The following is a 19,356-nucleotide window of genomic DNA, read 5'->3' as shown; positions in this document are numbered from 1 at the left end:
ACTATAAATGCAATGCTTCTATCTAGACACTGCATTCTATTGCATTGATCTATATATCTGTCCTTAGCTATATGTTTATATCACATTGTGTTGATTACTGTAGCTGTGTAGTAAGTTATAAAACCTAGAAGTGTGAGCCCTCCAATTTTATTTTTCTTTTGAAGATTGTTTTGGTGATTCTGAGTCCCTTGCATTTTCATGCGAATTTTAGGATTAGCTTGTCAATTTCTGCAAAAAATGTAGCTAGGATTTGATAAGGGATTGTGTTGAAGCAGATCAGTCTTGGAGAGTATTGCTATCTTAAAGATATTAAGCCTTTTGATCTATGTACATGGCTGTCCTTACATTTATTTAGATCTTCTTTAATATGTTTTGTAATTTTCAGAGTATAACCCTTCTATTTTTTTGTTGAATTTATTCCTAAGTCTTTTATTCTTTTTGATGTTATTGTAAGTGGAATTGTTTTCTGAATTTCATCTTTAGATTGTTCATTGCTAATGTGTAGAAATAATAGTTGATTTTTGTTTGTTATCTTGTAGCTCGAAACCCTTTTGAACTTGTTTATCAGTCCTAGTAGTTTGTTAGTGGAGCCCTTGGACTTTTTGTATACAAGATGTTACTTTCTACTAAGAGATAATTTTCCTTTTTCTTTTCCAATCTAGATGCTCATTATTTCCTTTTCTTGCCTAATTGTTTTGTCTAGAATATCCAGTATAATGTTGAATACAAGTGACAAGAGTGAACATTGCTGTATTATCCCTAACCTTAAGGGAAAGCATTCAGTTTTTCACCATTAATTATCATGTTTGCTCTAGACTTTTTGTAGATATCCTTTATCATGTAAAGGAAGTTCCCTTTTATTTCTATTTGTTGAGTGCTTTGCTCATGAAAGGGTGTTGGATTTTTGTCAGATGGTTTTTTTTTTTTTTAATCCTGTTTTTTTTCCCTTTATTTTCCTTATTAACATGGTGTATCACATTAAATTTCACATATTAAACCAAACTTGCTTCCTTGGGATCCCTCTTGTTCATGATGTATAAGACTTTTATATTTTGCTGCATTTGGTTTGCTAGTATTCCTTTGAGGATTTTTTGTCTTAATTCTCAAGATATATTGGCCTGAGTTTTCTTTCCTCATGATGTCTTTGTCTTGTTTTGGAAACAGGGTTGTACTGGTATTATACAATGAGTTGGGAAGTATTCTTTCCCTTTCTAGCCCTTGAAACAGTTTATAAAGAATTAAAATTAAATCTTCTTTAAGACTAATGGTATTTAATTTTTTTTTTTTTTGTATCTCTTAGGATTCTCCTTTTACAAATGCAGGAATGGGATCTAATCTTAATCTCTTGGGTGAAATTGAGTGTGATGCCAGCATAATGGATGGAAAATCCTTAAATTTTGGAGCTGTTGGAGCACTGAGTGGTATGTGGACCTTATAACACATTACCTCTATTCTTCAAAGAACTATGAACATTATCATATGATGTCTCTTAAAGATTTAGTCAATCTTGTGTTTTCTACCATTTTTGCCTGGAATAGTCTTGAAGACAACATTGTTTTCTTTGTCTAAATTTAAAACATGAAATCTTAGCTAGGAAAGTTTTAAAGAAAACAGTAAAAAAGCTTATACTTAAGTCTTTGTTACAGTTTGAGCATTCTCTTCCACCTCCTTGAGATTATAGATATTTAACATGTGAGTTAGCAAAATCCTTTTTTATTTTTTTTTAAAGATTTTATCTATTTATTTATGAGAGATACACAGAGGGAGGCAGAGATTCAGGTAGAGGGAGAAGCAGGCTCTCTGCAGGTAGCCCCATGCGGGCCTCAATCCCAGAACCCCAGGATCATGCCCTGAACCAAAGGCAGACACTCAACTGCTGAACCACCCAGGTGTCCCTCTTAAATTTGTGATTATTTGAAATACATGGGTAATATATTTTTTTGTTAGATAATCCAATTGATATAAATAAAATTTACCATTGATCTTCCAAATCTTTCCTTCTCATCCTTTTCCCCTTGGAGGGGTTTAAACAGTAAAATATAATGTATTTATCTATATTTTTATGTAATAGAAACACAATTACACAAATCTGTTTTTTTTAAAATATATATGTATAATTATGAAATTTTATTTTTTCTTTAAATAGGATGTTTTAGAGATTTTTTCCCCACATCAGTACATGTTAGGTATATCTAATGTTTTACAGTTCTTTTATTTAAGCAATATATACATGCAATGCACAGATTTTAATTATAAAGCTGCATGATTTTTAAAATGTATACAGCTATGTAAACCATTACCCAAATCGAGATATAAAACGTTTCCATGTCAATACAGAACATTTCTGGGGTGCCTGGGTGGTTCTGTTGATTGAGCGTCAGACTCTTGATTTAGCTCAGGTCACGATCTCAGGGTTCTGGCATCCAGCCCTGCACTGGGCTCTTTGCTCCCCACTTAGCACGAAGTCTGCTTGTTCCTCTCCCTCCCCTGCTTGTGCTCTCTCTCTCTCTCTCTCAAATAAATAAATAAAATCTTAAAAAAAAAAACAAACATTTCCATAATCTTAGAAGAGTTCTATATGCCTCTTCCTAGTCCATACCTCTTATACTCTGCTCCTGCCTTCTCTTTTCCTCTGATTTTGATTTTAGGCACCATAGATTAATTTGCTTATTTCTGAAATTATGAGTGGAATCATACACCTCTGTGGTTTTTTTTTCTTAAAAGTATGCCTGTGAGATCGCCCCATGTTTTGTGACACAATAATTTTTCTTTTTATTAGTAGAATTTTATTGCAAGAATATATCATAAATTATCTATTTTCCTTTTAGTGGATATTTGAGTAGATGTTTAGTGGATATTTAGTGGATATTTCTAGTTTTTGACTATAATGAATAAAGCTCCAGTGAATCTTCTTGTGCATGTCTTTTGATACACATATGCATTTAATTCTCTTGGGTATAAACTTAAGATTTGAAACGATAAGTTTAGGTACATAATGTGCTTTGCTTTAGTAGATACTGCTGGACAGTTTTCAAAAGTAGTTGTTATAATCTATACTCCCACAAGCATGTATGAGCATTTTAATTACTCTGTATCAGGGCCAACATTTGGTATCGCTATTCTTTTTGAAATTCATCCATTTTGATATATGTGTAGTGGGATTATTGTTTTGAGTTTCCCTGTTTACTAATGATACTGAGAACCTTTTGATATACTTACTGGCCATTTAGATATTGTTGTGCAGTGTATGTTCAAAAGTCTTTTGCATATTTTATATTAGATTATCTTTTATTGATTTGTTCAAGTACTTTATGTATTTTAGGTCAGATACCTGTATTATGTATATCTCCTCCTAATCTGTGGATCACCTTTTCACTCTTTTCATGCTGTCTTCTGATGAACTGAAGTTTTTAATTCTAATGCAGTTTAAATTACCAACCTTTTATTTTATGGTTGCTTTAAAAATATTTTTTAAAGAATTCTTTGCCTATCTAAAGTTATGCAGATTGTCTCCATTGTTTTCTTTTAATAGTTCTATTTTTTTTTTTTAATATGCTTTATGCCCAGTGTGGGGCTTGAATTCATGACCGGGAGATCAAGAGCTGCATGCTCCCCTGACTGAGCCCACCAGGTGTCCCCAGTAGTTCTACTGTTTTTTACCCTTCACATTTAGCTCTCTTATCAAGCTTAGATTAATTTTAGCATATGTAGATAGGAGCTCACGTTAATCTTTTTATTCTTATGGGTATACAAATGGTTTATTGCCATTATCAAAAGAAAGGACAATGCTTTCCTCTCATAACTGTGTTGGCAGATCAGGTGACTGACCATACATGCAATGCCTTGGTTCTGTACCCTCTATTCTATCCCGTTTTCCTATTTATTGCCAGTGCCATGTTGTCTTGATTACTGTAGCTTTATATTCTTTATATCTGGTAATATATTTGTATATTCTTGATACCTGGTAGTATAAGACTTCTAACTTCTTTTTTTTTCTTTAACATTATATTGACTATACTAGGTGTTTGGCCATTTTCATAACATTTTTGAGTCAGCTTGTCAATGTCCATAATAAAACCCTGCTGGGATTTTGATTGGTATTCCAGTGAATGTATAGAATCATTTTTGGATAATTGATGTCTTAACAATACTGAATATTCTGGCCCACAAACATAGTATTTTTATATTTATATAAACATTACTCATTTTTTTCTCAGCAGTGTTTTATGGTTCTCAGTATAAATGTTATGCATACTTTTTATTAGATTGATTCTAGATACTTAGTTTTTCATAAAATATTTTCTTCTCATTTATGTTTTTTAAGATTTTATTTATTTATTCATGAGAGACACACACAACGAGAGAGAGAGAGAGAGAGAGAGAGAGAGAGGCAGAGACACAGGCAGAGGGAGAAGCAGGCTCCATGCAGGGAGCCCGATGTGGGACTCGATCCTGGGTCTCCAAGATCATGCCCCTACTGAAGGTGGTGCTAAACCGCTGAGCCACCAGGGCTGCCCTCATTTATGTCTTTAAAGGAATTTGTCTTTTTCATTTGAGTTGTCAAATTTATTTGCCTAAAGACTTTCTAGTTTAGTTTTCTTTTTGATTTCTGGTTTAATTTCTTGTGATCAGAGAACATTCTCTATATGATTCCAGTCCCTTGAAGCTTTTTGAGACTTGCTTTATGGCCCAGTTTATGGTGTATTTTGTTAAATGTTCCAGTGAACTTTAAAAGATTATTTATTTTGTAGTTTTTTGAGTGCATGTTCTGTATGTGCCAGTTTGGTTATTCACTTGTTCCAGTCTCCTTTATCCTTTCTGGTTTCTGTGATAGGTGAGAAAGAGTGTATCACGGGTGCCTGAGTGGCTCTGTCGATTAAGCATCTAACTCTTAGTTTCAGCTCAGATTATAATCTGAGGGTCCTGGGATCAAGCTCCATATCCAGCTCCATACTCAGTGTGGAGTCTACTTGACATTCTATTCTCTCTCTCCTTCTCCCTCTGTGTCTTCTGCTTGTGTTGTGTGTGTCTCTCTCATAAATAAATAAAATCTAAAAAAAAAAAAGAAAGTGTATCAATTAGTTTTAATTTTAATTTCTTTAATTATGAAATTTTATTGGTATCTAATGTAATTTCTTATGTTTAAAGGCCTAATTAGCATTTCTCTGTGAACTGACTGTTCTGTATCTCTTGCTGCTTGCTTTTTAAAAAAAATATATTTATTTTGTATTGGTGTTCAATTTGCCAACATACAGAATAACACCCAGTGCTCATCCCATCAAGTGCCCCCCTCAGTGCCTGTCACCCAGTCACCCCCAACCCCCGCCCACCTCCCCTTCCACCACCCCTAGTTTGTTTCCCAGAGTTAGGAGTCTCTCATGTTCTGTCTCCTTTTCTGATATTTCCAACTCATTTTCTCTCCTTTCCCCTTTATTCCCTTTCACTATTTTTTATATTCCCCAAATGAACAAGACCATATAATGTTTGTCCTTCTCTGATTGACTCATTTCACTCAGCATAATACCCTCCAGTTCCATCACGTTGAAGCAAATAGTGGGTATTTATCGTTTCTAATGGCTGAGTAATATTCCATTGTATACATAGACCACATCTTCTTTATCCATTCATCTTTCGATGGACACCGAGGCTCCTTCCACAGTTTAGCTATTGTGGACATTGTTGCTATAAACATTGGGGTGCAGGTGTCCCGGCGTTTCGCTGCATCTGTATCTTTGAGGTAAATCCCCAGCGGTGCAATTGCTGGGTCATAGGGCAGATCTATTTTTAACTCTTTGAGGGCCCTCCACAGTTTTCCAGAGTGGCTGCACCAGTTCACATTCCCACCAACAGTGCAAGAGTGTTCCCCTTTCTCCACATCTTCTCCAACATTTGTTGTTGCCTGCCTTGTTAATTTTCGCCATTCTCACTGGGGTGAGGTGGTATCTCATTGTGGTTTTGATTTGTATTTCCCTGATGGCAAGTGATGCAGAGCATTTTCTCATGTGCGTGTTGGCCATGTCTATGTCTTCCTCTGTGAAATTTCTGTTCATGTCTTTTGCCCATTTCATGATTGGATTGTTTGTTTCTTTGGTGTTGAGTTTAATAAGTTCTTTATAGATCTTGGATACTAGCCCTTTATCTGATATGTCATTTGCAAATATCTTCTCCCATTCTGTTGGTTGTCTTTTAGTTTTGTTGACTGTTTCTTTTGCTGTGCAAAAGCTTCTTATCTTGATGAAGTCCCAATAGTTCATTTTTGCTTTTGTTTCTCTTGCCTTCATGGATGTATCTTGCAGGAAGTTACTGTGGCCAAGTTGAAAATGGGTGTTGCCTGTGTTCTCCTCTAGGATTTTGATGGAATCTTGTCTCATATTTAGATCTTTCATCCATTTTGAGTTTATCTTTGTGTATGGTGAAAGAGAGTGGTCTAGTTTCATTCTTCTGCATGTGGATGTCCAATTTTCCCAGCACCATTTATTGAAGAGACTGTCTTTTTTCCAGTGGATAATCTTTCCTGCTTTGTCAAATATTAGTTGACCATAAACTTGAGGGTCCATTTCTGGATTCTCTATTCTGTTCCATTGATCTATGTGTCTGTTTTTGTGCCAGTACCACACTGTCTTGATGACCACAGCTTTGTAGTGCAACCTGAAATCTGGCATTGTGATGCCCCCAGCTCTGGTTTTCTTTTTTAAAATTCCCCTGTCTATTCGGGGTCTTTTCTGATTCCACACAAATCTTAAAATAATTTGTTCTAACTCTCTGAAGAAAGTCCATGGTATTTTGATAGGGATTGCATTAAATGTGTAAATTGCCCTGGGTAACTGACATTTTTACAATATTAATTCTTCCAATCCATGAGCATGGAATATTTTTCCATCTCTTTGTGTCTTCCTCAATTTCTTTCAGAAGTGTTCTGTAGGTTTTAGGGTATAGATCCTTTACCTCTTTGGTTAGGTTTATTTCTAGGTATCTTATGCTTTTGGGTGCAATTGTAAATGGGATTGACTCCTTAATTTCTCTTTCCTCAGTCTCATTGTTAGTGTATAGAAATGCCACTGACTTCTGGGCATTGATTTTGTATCCTGCCACACTGCCAAATTGCTGTATGAGTTCTAGCGATCTTGGGGTGGAGTCTTTTGGGTTTTCTATGTAGAGTATCATGTCATCTTTGCTCATTTGAATGCCTTTTATTTCTTTTTGTTGTCTGATTGCTGAGGCTAGGACTTCCAGTACTATGTTGAATAGCAGTGGTGAGAGTGGACATCCCTGTCTTGTTCCTGATCGTAGGGGAAAGGCTCCCAGTGTTTCCCCATTGAGGATGATATTTGCTGTGGGCTTTTCCTAGATGGCTTTTAAGATGTTGAGGAATGTTCCCTCTGTCCCTACACCCTGAAGAGTTTTGATCAGGAATGGATGCTGTATTTTGTCAAATGCTTTCTCTGCATCTATTGAGAGGATCATATGGCTCTTGTTGATATGATCTATCGCGTTGATTGTTTTACGAGTGTTGAACCAGCCTTGCATCCCGGGGATAAATCCCACTTGGTCATGGTGAATCATCTTCTTAATGTATTGTTGGATCCTATTGGCTCTTGTTGAGAAGTTTTGCATCCATGTTCATCAGGGATATTGGTCTATAATTCTCCTTTTTGGTGGAGTTTTTGTCTGGTTTTGGAATTAAGGTGATGCTGGCCTCATAGAACAAGTTTGGAAGTACTCCATCTCTTTCTATCTTTCCGAACAGCTTTAGTAGAATAGTACAGTTTCTTCTTTAAACGTTTGATAGAATTCCCGTTGCTTGCCTTTTAACTTTATTTATAATGTGCCTTATTGTATTAGAATTTAAAATTTTTATTTGTCAAACTTATTACTTGTTCTTTTATGGCTTTTGTATTTTGCATTTCTTAAGGTTTCCCTCATAATTATAAGTATACTCACCTGTATTTTCTTCTAGTACACTTATAATTTATTTTTCATTTACTTCTTTAATACATTGTTTTTTTCTGAAATAATGGAAAAATTGTCCCTGTATGATGTTGAATAATAGCAATAATAATGACTACCATTTATTGGGTGATTGTTACATACCAATCTATTCTCCAGTAGTTTATATGTGTTCTGTCATTAGTTCTCATAATTACCTTTTGAGGACACCACTTTTTTTCACATTTTATTTATTTATTTATTTATTTATTTATTTATTTATTTATTTTTAAATATTTTATTTATTTATTCATGAGACACACACACACACACACACACACAGAGAGAGAGAGGAGGCGGGGGGCAGAGACACAGGCAGAGGGAGAAGCAGGCTACCCTCAGGGAGCCTGATGGGGGATAGATCCCAGACTGGGATCACGCCCTGAGCCAAAGGCAGACACTCAACCTCTGAGCCATCCAGGCATCCCATCACATTTTTTTTTTATATTTAAATTCAATTTGCCAACATATAGTATAACAACCAGTGCTCATCCCATCAAGTGCCCTCCTCGTTTCCCATCACCCAGTTACCCCAACCCCACGAACCTCCCCTTCCGATGAGGACACTACCTTTTTTTTATCCCTATTTCACAGATAAGGAAACTGAAATATAGAAGAGGTTTAGTAATTTGCCCAAGGTTACTGTATCAGGCTGGGTCCAACTAGTAGAAAAACTAGATAGTAGATTTAATAGGGGAAGTTTAATATAAAGAACTATTAAACCAGTGATAGGACAGTAACTATACAAATGTAGAAAGGGAAATCAAAATGTATTCTAGGGCAGAGGGAGAACACCCAAGTATGGATAAACTTGGAGGGAGATTCAGATCTCATTGAAGAAGGTGTGGTTGTAGCTACTGCCTAGTAGAGAAGTTGCTGTGTTACCCAGGCCACGGTCACTGTGATACCAGGGACATTCCTATGGGGCACAGGTGAGTTCAGACTGGTAGGTGCTTACACAGGGGTGAGGAAACTATGAGAATTGAACCTCTGTTCCACAGGATAAAGATTGGGCTTTTGGCTCACCAGGCAGCCATTTACCCATGGGGAACTTTGCTATTTGTGCCTATGAGGCCAAGAAGGTTTGTGACTTGAACTGGGCACAGTCCTGTTCTTTCTGGGACTGTCATCTATGCTGCTATAGTCTGATTCAGAGGCTAGGGAAAGCATGTGGTGGCCAAATGCTGGAGAAAGCTGCACCCTGCAGGCACTTAGCACTGGGGAATACCATATGGGCCAAATAGTGAAGAAACTGATGCTCTCGGGATCCCTGGGTGGCGCAGCGGTTTGGCGCCTGCCTTTGGCCCAGGGTGCGATCCTGGAGACCCGGGATCGAATCCCACGTCGGGCTCCTGGTGCATGGAGCCTGCTTCTCCCTCTGCCTATGTCTCTGCCTCTCTCTCTCTCTCTGTGTGACTATCATAAAAAAAAAAAAAAAAAAAAAAAAAAAAGAAACTGATGCTCTCCACTTGCCTGGCTAGTAAAAAGTTTCCTCCTAGAGTGTCTCTTCGGTGCCCTCTACTGACAAAGCTATCAGTGTGCCAGCTGGCAAAGGAAACCTATTTAAAGGGCCCATATCCATTTTCACAGATCAGGCAATGAAGGGAGAATTTAGCTGAGAAGCAACAGATAATGGCTACAGTTATAAAACAGTCTAACTCCTGTTACTCTGTGTTCCTTCTATGTTTTCACATAGAGTCTATCTTTTCCTACTCGTTTGAAATATTGTATCATGTATTAAATATTCAAATGCTTGTGTGTCTGTGTTGAACTTCAGCTTTTTTTCTGTTCCATTCATGTATTTGTTAATTTGTATTCAAACCACACTCTCTTCTTTTAAAATATATTTTATTTATTCATTCATGAAAGACAGAGAGAGAGAGAGAGGCAGAGACATAGGAAGAGGGTAGAGAAGCAGGTTCCATGCAGAGAGCCCGATGTGGCTCTTGATCCTGGGGCTCCAGGATCATGCCCTGAGTCAAAGGCAGACACTCCACCACTGAACCACCCACGTGTCCCCAAACCACACTCTTTTAATTAAGAATAGTTTTTAATAAGAGTGGTATCTTGAAGGGTGAATACCTCTTCATTTTTTTCCCAGTTAAACTGAGAAGTTTAAGAGTCACCTTGTCATACATCATAGAAGTCCTTTTGAAGTTTTGATGGAGATTTGTAGATTTGAATTTATAACTTAATTTGACAATTATTAAAGTCTACATTGAATCAGCATATACAGAGGTATATTTTAAGAGCTAGTACAGAGAGCTGAGCTTTTTCTTTATTTGGCATTTCATCCTTTTTTTTTTGGTGGCACATTGTTGTTGTTTAGCTAAATAGTTTTGTTTTGAGTAAATATGGTGACTTTAATTTGATTTTTTATAGTCCTTTTATATCCCACTGCTGATTTTTTTTTTTTTTTTGTACTGGTGTCCTGAGAGGCATTCATTGGTTAGTAGTTTAGGATGTGGTCTCTGACATTAGCTGCTTCTCTTAAAATCTTAGCACTGTGATCGTGGGTAGGTGACTTAATGCTTTGTGCAAATATTCCCTCAGTAATCAATGTTCATAAATATACTTATAGAGTTGAGAGATCAATGAAATATACTTGCTATATTGAAGGGTTTGGTGCTGGGCTTGGCATATGGTAGATACTGAGTTACTGTCACTGTCTTCATCACATTGTCATATTTGCCATCATTGTCATCATGATAGTGTTTTTCACACTAATACTTACTGTCCTATCATTCCTCCCAGAGAAGCATCCTCTTTTCACTTTTCTTCACATTATATTTTCCCTTCTGGAAACAGTCTGAACCATATTTTAGTTTACAATCTTGTACATACTTGGCCTCTTCTCCCCACTGTATGAAGGTAAATATGAAGGTGGGTATGCAGCTATTTGTAATCATGTTGATTCTTTGGAAGAAATTCACTTTTTGATAGTAGATGCCATACTTTCAGTTTATTTTTTATTTATTTTTTATTTTTATTTTTTTTTTCAGTTTAGTTTTTAAATTCTATTCTGAAATCTGTTAACAAGAAACCTAATTTCAGTATCTATTAAGCTGCAGCACCTGACAAATCATGAGAATGTATGTTTTATATTCTTTCTTGTATCCCCTAGGTATTTATTTATTTGTTGATTATTTGTTGATTCATTTATTTATTGATCCTTATTGTTCATAATAATTAAGGGTTTTCATTAGTATACATAAGAGTTTTCTAAGGTATTTAAAAGTTGTTTTATTGAAACAGCCACAGAGCTGAGTGGGAAACTTGAAGGTATTTTTCTGACTTCATTTTCTGCCAATTTTACTTTGTAGGAATCAAGAATCCAGTCTCAGTTGCAAACAGACTCTTGTGTGAAGGGCAGAAGGGCAAGCTCTCTGCTGGCCGAATTCCTCCCTGGTAACCGCTTTGTTCTGCCTGACTTTCCCTGGGTCTTTGGTCTTTGGTGCATGTGGTGTTTGAAGGCTGTTTTTATCCACAGAAGGCTGATGCTGTTGGTTACACACCAGCAGTAGCTTGAATTTGAGAGGAAGACACACTTTATTCTCTAATCTTGGAACATTTTGTACACTTGACAGAGCTTTGGATGCAATTGAATATTACAGATTAAAGCAGAAAGGAGATCAGAATTAATTTTTGGTTTTGTAGTTGATTACAGAGATTTTTTTTGCTGTTACTAAGTGCACAATTGGGATCTTTTATTATGAAACTTTTAAAAGTTCAGAGTCCAAACTAATTTTAATTTTGAGATGTTTTTAGAATAAAAGTACTTAATTTTTCTCTTCTGGAGAAACACATTATGATGTTAAGATTAGTCAGATTGCATCTTTTCTCCAGGATTAACATATAATTTTCATTAAAAAACTTTGGACTTTTCAAGTATTTGTAAATGTAGAGAGAACATTGTAAAGAGCTCTCATGAACCTGGCATCCAGCTCTAATAATTGATAGTTTTTTTTCTTATAACATTTTTTATTTAAAAAATTTTTTTAATGTTTATTTCTTGATTGATTGATTTTAAGCAATCTCTGCACCTAGCTTAAGCTCGAACTCATGACCCCAAGATCAAGAGTTGCATGCTCCTCTGACTGAGCCAAGCAGGTTAATTTCCGGTTGTTTCTTGCCAATATAGAAATATGATTGATTTTATTACATTGATACTCTTTCCTGAGAATTTGCCAAATTTATTTGTTTTATACTATTATTTTTATAGATTTGATAAGATTTTCTACATAGACAGTAATGTCTCCTGAGAATAAAGATTGTTTTATTTCTTCCTCTCTAACCTGGGTTCATTTAATTAATTTCCTTTTCTTTGTTGCAGTGGCTAGGACCTCCAGTGCTATATGGAATAGAAATGTGAGAGAGAAAAAAAAAAAAAAAAAAGAAATGTGAGAGTGGGCATCATGCCTTGTTTGTGATCTTAGGGTGGAAGCATTTGGTCTTCTACCCTTAAGTATGATGGTTGCTGTAGGTTTATCATAAATGTTCTTTATTATGCTAAGAAAGTCTCCTTCTGGTGTTCTGAGAGTTTTTAATAGGAATGGGTGTTGTACTTTCTCAAATACTTTTCTATCATCTATTAAGATGATCTTACAATTTTTCTTATTTAGTCAGTGATGGGTTGATATTCAGCTGCTACAGTAACAATTACATTTTTGGGATTAATTCCACTTGACCATAATTTATTATCCTTTTGATATATTGGTGGATCCAACTTGCTAAGATTTTATAAAGAATTTTTGTATCTCATAACTTATGAGATATATTGGTCTGTTTTTTCTTTTCTTGTAATGTTTCTGGTTTGGGTTTATTTTGCATCTTGGATATGTAGGGAAATATACTTTATCAAATTTGGAAAAATTTTGACTATTATTTCTAAAGATAATATTTTTAGGACTCCAGTTGCATATGTATTTGACCTCTTATAGTCCTACAGATCATTGATAAATAGTTTACTTTTCCATTTATTTTTCTGTTTCATTTTGAATAGTTTCCATTGCTGTTTTCAAGTTCATTATTTTTCTGTAATATCTAATCATTTGTTAATCGTATGAAGCTCATTTTTCATCTCTGACATTGTAGACGCCTTCAGAAATTTGATTTGCAGCTTTAAAAAGTGTCTTCTGTGTATTTACTTAACATGTTTAATCTTTCATTTAGCTTCTTGAACATATGGATAGAGTTATAATAAATGCTGTAATATCTTCATTTACTAATTGACTATCATCTTTGTCATTTCTGAATTTTTGATTGAATTATTTCTCTTCTCATTATTGGTTGGATTTCCTTGTTTATTTGCATGCTTGGTAATTTTTTATTGCATTCAAGGCATTGTGAGTTTTACCTTATTTGGTGCTATTTTTAAATTTTAACAAATATTCTTGAGCTTTATTGGAGGATGTGGTTAAATTATTTAGAGACAGGTTCATCCTTTCAGGTTTTGCTTTATACTTTGTTACATGCAGCTAGAGAAACATTTAGCCTTGAGCTAATTTTGCTTTGCTATTGGGTAAAAACTCTTCTGAGTACAATAACAGATGGAGCTAGAATGAGATTTCTTACTTTGATGAGAACAGGGGTTCTTCCTGTCCCTTTGTGAACTTGGGGCTTGAAACTTTTGTGGTATTCTTTCCCAGGCTTTGGGTGATTTCCTATTACACATACACTTATCTCTACTCAGCTGAAGACAAGAGGAAACTGCAGATCTCAGAGTCCTTTCTCTGTGCAGCTGTCCCCTGTAAATCCTGGCTGTCTGGGTTTCTCCAGATGCCCAGCTCTTTCTCTTCAACTGAGAAACTGCTTGGCTTTGCCTGAATTCTTTGTGTGTCATGGCCTAGAACCTCTCTAGGAAGTAAGCTGGGTCATTCATAGATTTACCTTGTTTATTTCATTTCTCTCAAGGACCACTGTCCTTATGTTGCCTACTGATATCTGAAAACTGTTGTTTCCTACGTTTTATTTAATTTTTAAAACAATTTCTTCAGGCAACAGTGTAAATTTGTTCCTTGTTACTCCATCTTGTCCAGAAGCAGAAATCTCTCACATTCCTGGATGTTCATTGTATACTGCAGTAACTGAGAAACAGTCAAATTCCTTGAATGTTTTAAATCAACAAAACCAATTTTATCATGTTTTGACTCTGAGCTTATTTTCATATGACCATCATAAGTCTAGTTGTGTAATTTCTATAATGATAATAGCTAATAGTTACTGCTTTTGTACACTTAATCAGGCAGTTTTATGTGGTTTGCATGCATTAACTCATAAAAATCATACAATGATTTATGACACATTTTGCAGATAATGAAACTGAATCCCACACTTGACCACTGTTAGGCTATTGGGAAATTTTGGAGTCCTTTCATATCACATTAGAAGCAGCAGATTAGAAGTAAAGGGAAAATAGAATCCTTTTATAATAATGAGAAGTAACTGTTTATGCCCATTTAATTATTAATTCATTTCCCTTTCACTCAGCAAATATTTATTGTTTGTTTTCTGTATGCCAGGCATAAAGGTACAAAAACTGTCAAAAGCAGATGGAATACTTAGAAAGCATAGTCTTCTGGTGTCATCTGTCACCACTGTGTGGGGACAGCAAGGCATTACATATAATGTGTCTTTTCTAAGAAGTATTTATTTATTATTTATTATTAATTAATTATTTTATTGAAGTCTTTAAATAACAAGTTCATTTATGGGGCATCTGGGTGGCTCAGTGGTTGAGGTCTGCCTTTGGCTCAGGGTGTGATCCCATAGTTCTGGGATCAAGTCCCACATTGGGCTCCCTGCATGGAGTCTGCTTCTCCCTCTCCTTCTGTTTCTGCCTCTATCTCTCTGTGTCTCTCATGAATAAATAAATAAAATCTTAAAAAAATGTTCATTTATTTGTATACCTTAGTTTTTGGTTATAGCCACCATGATATGTTGTATTGTTTAAATATTGGTGTTTGTTCAGATTTGTTGCATATTTAGTATCTTCATAAACTTGGTGGGACTACCATTATAAACCATGTCATATTTACCCAAGTTTCTTTATTTTATTTATAAAAGTATAGCTTGAATCTTTCTTCTTCCATTACGATAGGGTATAGCTTTGATAGGCATTATCATTTAGAACAGGAGTTGGCAAACTATGGCTGATGGGCCGAATCTGGTCTGCTGCTTGCTTTTGTAAATAAAGCTTTACTGGGGCATAGCCATACCCATTTGCGTATGCATTGTCTATGGCTACTTGTGCACCACAAAGGCCAAATAGAGTTGTTGCAAAAGAGACACTGTGGCTACAAAGCCAACCTATTTACTATCTGGCCCTTTATAGAAAACTTTGCTGACTCCTAATATAGAAGTTATAATTTTTGGAAATTATGTTTCTTTTGATGAAAAAGGGGAAGCTAGACAAATGTTTTATGTTTAGTATGAATAAAACCTAAGGTGCTCATTAGACCCTAGGATTTTTTTCAGAGGCAAATTTACTTTTTGGTACATTGTTTACATTAAAGTACTATTTATTATATTTCATAAATTCACTCAAATTTGTACTACTTTTCTTGTATGAATGTGAAAAGACTATTAAAACATGAACGATTAAAAGAAACTAATCAGAAGGCATAGATTTAGATGGATTCCCATTCAAACATATAATTTAAAAAACAAAATAACAATAGTGGAAAAAGTTTTATGACAGCCAGAGAAATGTGAACATCAATGGGATATATTTTGTAATACACAATCTTTTAGAATTGTTCATTTTTTGTGTGTGTGTCAATTGCTTATGCTGAGGTTCTGTCTTTTTAAAAAGTCATTTTTTAAATTAAAAAAATTAAAATTGAAATTAAAATTTTTTTAAAGAGTTACATTTTTATTATTTAATATGGCTGGTATGTTATTTCCAAATACAGCAAGTTCTCCTTTATTTGTACTTTATGTGTCTGTAATTTGTCTTTCTTCAATCTTGTATATTTATTGTGAACAAAGAAGCAATATGTGAAATAAATAGAAATCAGTTTTTAAGTCTAGAGAAACAGTTCCCATTTTCTCTTGTATCTTTCTCATCCAGAATAATGTATTTTGATTTTGGGGATCCTTGAACATTCTTGAGAGCTTTCTGAATCACAAAATGACACATTTTTAGATTGATTATGGATGGAGTCATGGTTCTTTGAAAATTGATGATTGCCATCCATGAGGTTGCAGTTCACGTCTCATATTTGCCCAGAGAGCTCTTTTTGGGAAGTTTGGCTGTGTTAGTGCTTGCAGAAGCACTTGGGGTGCAGTTTGTTGAAAGTTTCAGTCACCAGAGCTCAGGGCTGCTCTCAGTGTAGAGTGTTGTTGCTTTTTGTTTTACATCATATCAGATTTGTTTTAATGTTAATTAAATTGGGCATAACACAAGGAAAATGCTGTTCCTTAAGGAATTTTGACACCCTAGTTTATTATTTGTTTGATTTTTTTGCCAGTGTTTATCTGATGCTTAGTATGCTTTAGGCACTGTGGTGAATGCTTGGATATGTCAATGACAAAACAAAGATTCCAACTCTTATGAAGCTTACAATTTATTTGGGGAAGTTAGAAGTAAACAACACATATAATATGCAAATTATAAAGAAGTGTCTAGTATGTTAGAAGGTAGAAAAAAGAAAATGACAGGGCAGAATGACAGAGCAAACTGATAGGGACTAGGAGTCCGGGGTAGGGGAATAACAATGTGTTGGATGTAGTTTTAAATAGGCCTCATTAAGGGGAGACATTTGAGCAGATGAGAGAATTTGCCATTTGGGAAATAAGGAAGAACCTGATAGAAGAAACATTCAGGGTGAAAGCCTTGAGCCTAGAAGTCCTGAGCCTAGAAGTCCCTTGACATATTTGTGTTTTTACAGGAGGCTGGAGTAGAGTTAGCCAGGGGGCAGGAAGAATCATAGGGCAGGTAAGGAGGAAGCAGAAAAGGTCAGATTACTTGAGATTCTCCTTGAAGATTCCAGTTTTTACACTCGATTTCTCATGAGAGATTTTGCAGGTTTTGAGAAGAACGTCATTGTCTATTATTACAAGGGCATCAGTGGCTGGTGAGCATAGTTGGGGCAGGGAGCAAAGCAAGGCAGGCATACATGAAAGTAATGAGTCCATTGGAACAATCCAGGTAACAGATGATGGTGATTCAGACAAAGGTGGTAGCAGGAGAGGTGGTGAGAAGTGGTCAGATTCTGGATATATTTTAAAGGTATGGTCAATGGGATTTCCCAACTTGATTGGGGCAAATTTCTCTAAAAGCTTTCTAGTTGGAGAGTCATAAGAGAGAACTGTGAATTGATACTGCATTTAATTTTCTAGAAAGTGATTTTTTGACATGTTAGTAACATGTAGCTTTTCAGAATTTTAAAATGATTTCAGAGGCATGCATATGCCATTTTGTGTGATGATTAACTACAAGACAGGTAGTTTTTGATAATAAGAAAAGGTCAGTTATTCAGTATTCTTATCCATAAGATGGCATCCAAATAGTCAACTTCTTGTGAATATTGTAAAATGTCTCAACTATTTTAAAAACTTGCATAGCAGCCAATGGCAAATTGATTTAATTTAGAAGCAATGACTGTTTAAGAAATGAAAAATAAGACTAAGAATATTTTGTAAAATGCCATTGATTCCAGATACTGGGATTGGACCCAAGATGACCAATGGGCGTGCTAAGAATACTGGAGTTAGCTCCAAACTTCTGTTCTGGTCATTTAATATGCTACTTCGGCATGTCTTTTACATCTTCACATGAAGAGAAGTTACTTATTATATCACATTCCTTTTCTAGAAGAAGGAAGTGCTAAAAATGCCATTAGGATGGCTCAACTCCTATTCAGGTTTCTATTTCTGTCATTCTCCATTTGAACTTTATGTGATAGCTTTTCTTTGCAGTGGTCTTCATTTTATATAGGAATAGGATAAACTGTTTTCTATTTTCAGAATCCTTTAGAATAAAAAAAATAGAAGTTTGAAGGGGTAAACTTGTTTATTCTTGTTGGCCCTCTCTTCTCTCTTTTTTCAATGCCTCCTACCTTTATGTATATTAGAAAATAGTTATTGGACTTAATTATTTACTTTCTCACTAGAACTATTTGGATGCTTTTGGATGGCTCCTTAGATTTTGTTTTGCCAGTCTGTCACTGGTCTTCTTATTAACAAATGAATCTAAAGACTTCAATATGTATTATTTGGAGTTTTAGTGTTAGAATGATTAGAAGAACAGGAACAAAAGATAAGGAGCAGAAAACTTCAAGGAAACCCATTACTAGCTGGCTGAGATCTTTAAGAAGTTGGCTATGGAAGGATATGAATGAATGATTATTATGGCAGCTGCTTGCTATTACTGTGTTAGGGAATAGAGTGGTTAATTATCCTACATGATATTTGAAATCTTTGAAAATAAGTGTTTTACAGTTAGCTAATAGTATCCTTTTGTTTACTTCATTATGTTAAAACTTGCAGTTTAGGGCTTAAAAATTACTTTTGGCACACACCACAGTACTTAATCACAGTAGAAATGATTCTGAGGGGCATACATATAGATCATATGTACATATTTGTTTCATCAAGACTTGCAAATATAAGTACATCTCATTGTTTTGGGGCATCTCTACATGTACCCACTCGTACATCTAGTTGTTAAAGTAGGCAAGAATATCAAATCTGAAGACATTCACTGAAACTTTGATTCTTAACCTGATTAAATGGATCTTGTGACCATGATGATCCAAGGTAAATCTTAATATTTTCCACTGGGAGATCAACTATTTTTTTCCTTCTCATGTTGAATTGTGCCCATTTTTACTTGTTGGTTATTGCAGATGAAATTGTACCATTTTCATTTGTAAACTTTTTAACTTGGGGAAGATTTTAAAATTTGGGGCATATAAACCATATTATAATTTTGAGGTAAATCTAGAATTAAATCTATATGCAAGACATTTTTTCAATTGCCTTACTATATGATTTATACTTATTGAATATATAGAAGATGATACTAAGTTTTTAAAAGAATAATTTTTCTGTTAGCTTTTTAGTTGGAGAAGGAGCCTACAGATGGGCAGTAGATCATGGAATACCCTCTTGCCCTCCTAACATCATGACCACAAGTAAGTAAAAACTTTTCAAATTTAAGCTATATTGGCATATATACCTGGAAGTGTTACAGTGCTTTAATCCACATAATACTCTGATATTTAAGGAAGGAAGCTTATATGTTGAAATATTTATGGTTAAAAGATACATAAAAAATTATTTGATTTTAAGGTGCTTTTGTATTCCTGAAGATCCTCCCTCCCCCCATGCTCTTGCTTTTATAGAAGTATTGCTAAAGGATCCCTT

At 35.0% G+C, this 19,356-nt stretch overlaps 1 protein-coding gene across 14 annotated transcripts in view; it reads left to right on the top strand.

The window, feature by feature from the left end:
- TASP1 (taspase 1) overlaps window positions 1–19,356 on the top strand; it is a 349,892-nt gene that overhangs the window by 42,307 nt on the left and 288,229 nt on the right. For all 14 annotated transcript variants that reach the window (XR_011996969.1, XR_011996971.1, XR_011996970.1 and 11 more), the window contains 3 exons: window positions 1,301–1,421; window positions 11,310–11,394; window positions 19,045–19,124. Coding sequence is in view for 7 of the 14 variants with exons in the window: in XM_072736405.1 (XP_072592506.1) it covers window positions 1,301–1,421; window positions 11,310–11,394; window positions 19,045–19,124 (286 nt within the window). In the remaining 7 variants the exon portion in view is untranslated. The remainder of the gene's footprint in view (window positions 1–1,300; window positions 1,422–11,309; window positions 11,395–19,044; window positions 19,125–19,356) is intronic.

The sequence above is a fragment of the Vulpes vulpes genome, chromosome 14 (genome assembly GCF_048418805.1).
Source record: "Vulpes vulpes isolate BD-2025 chromosome 14, VulVul3, whole genome shotgun sequence".
Classification (NCBI taxonomy): Eukaryota; Metazoa; Chordata; class Mammalia; order Carnivora; family Canidae; genus Vulpes; species Vulpes vulpes.
Note: the sequence above shows the minus strand (reverse complement) of the source record. Positions and strands in the feature narration are given on the sequence as shown.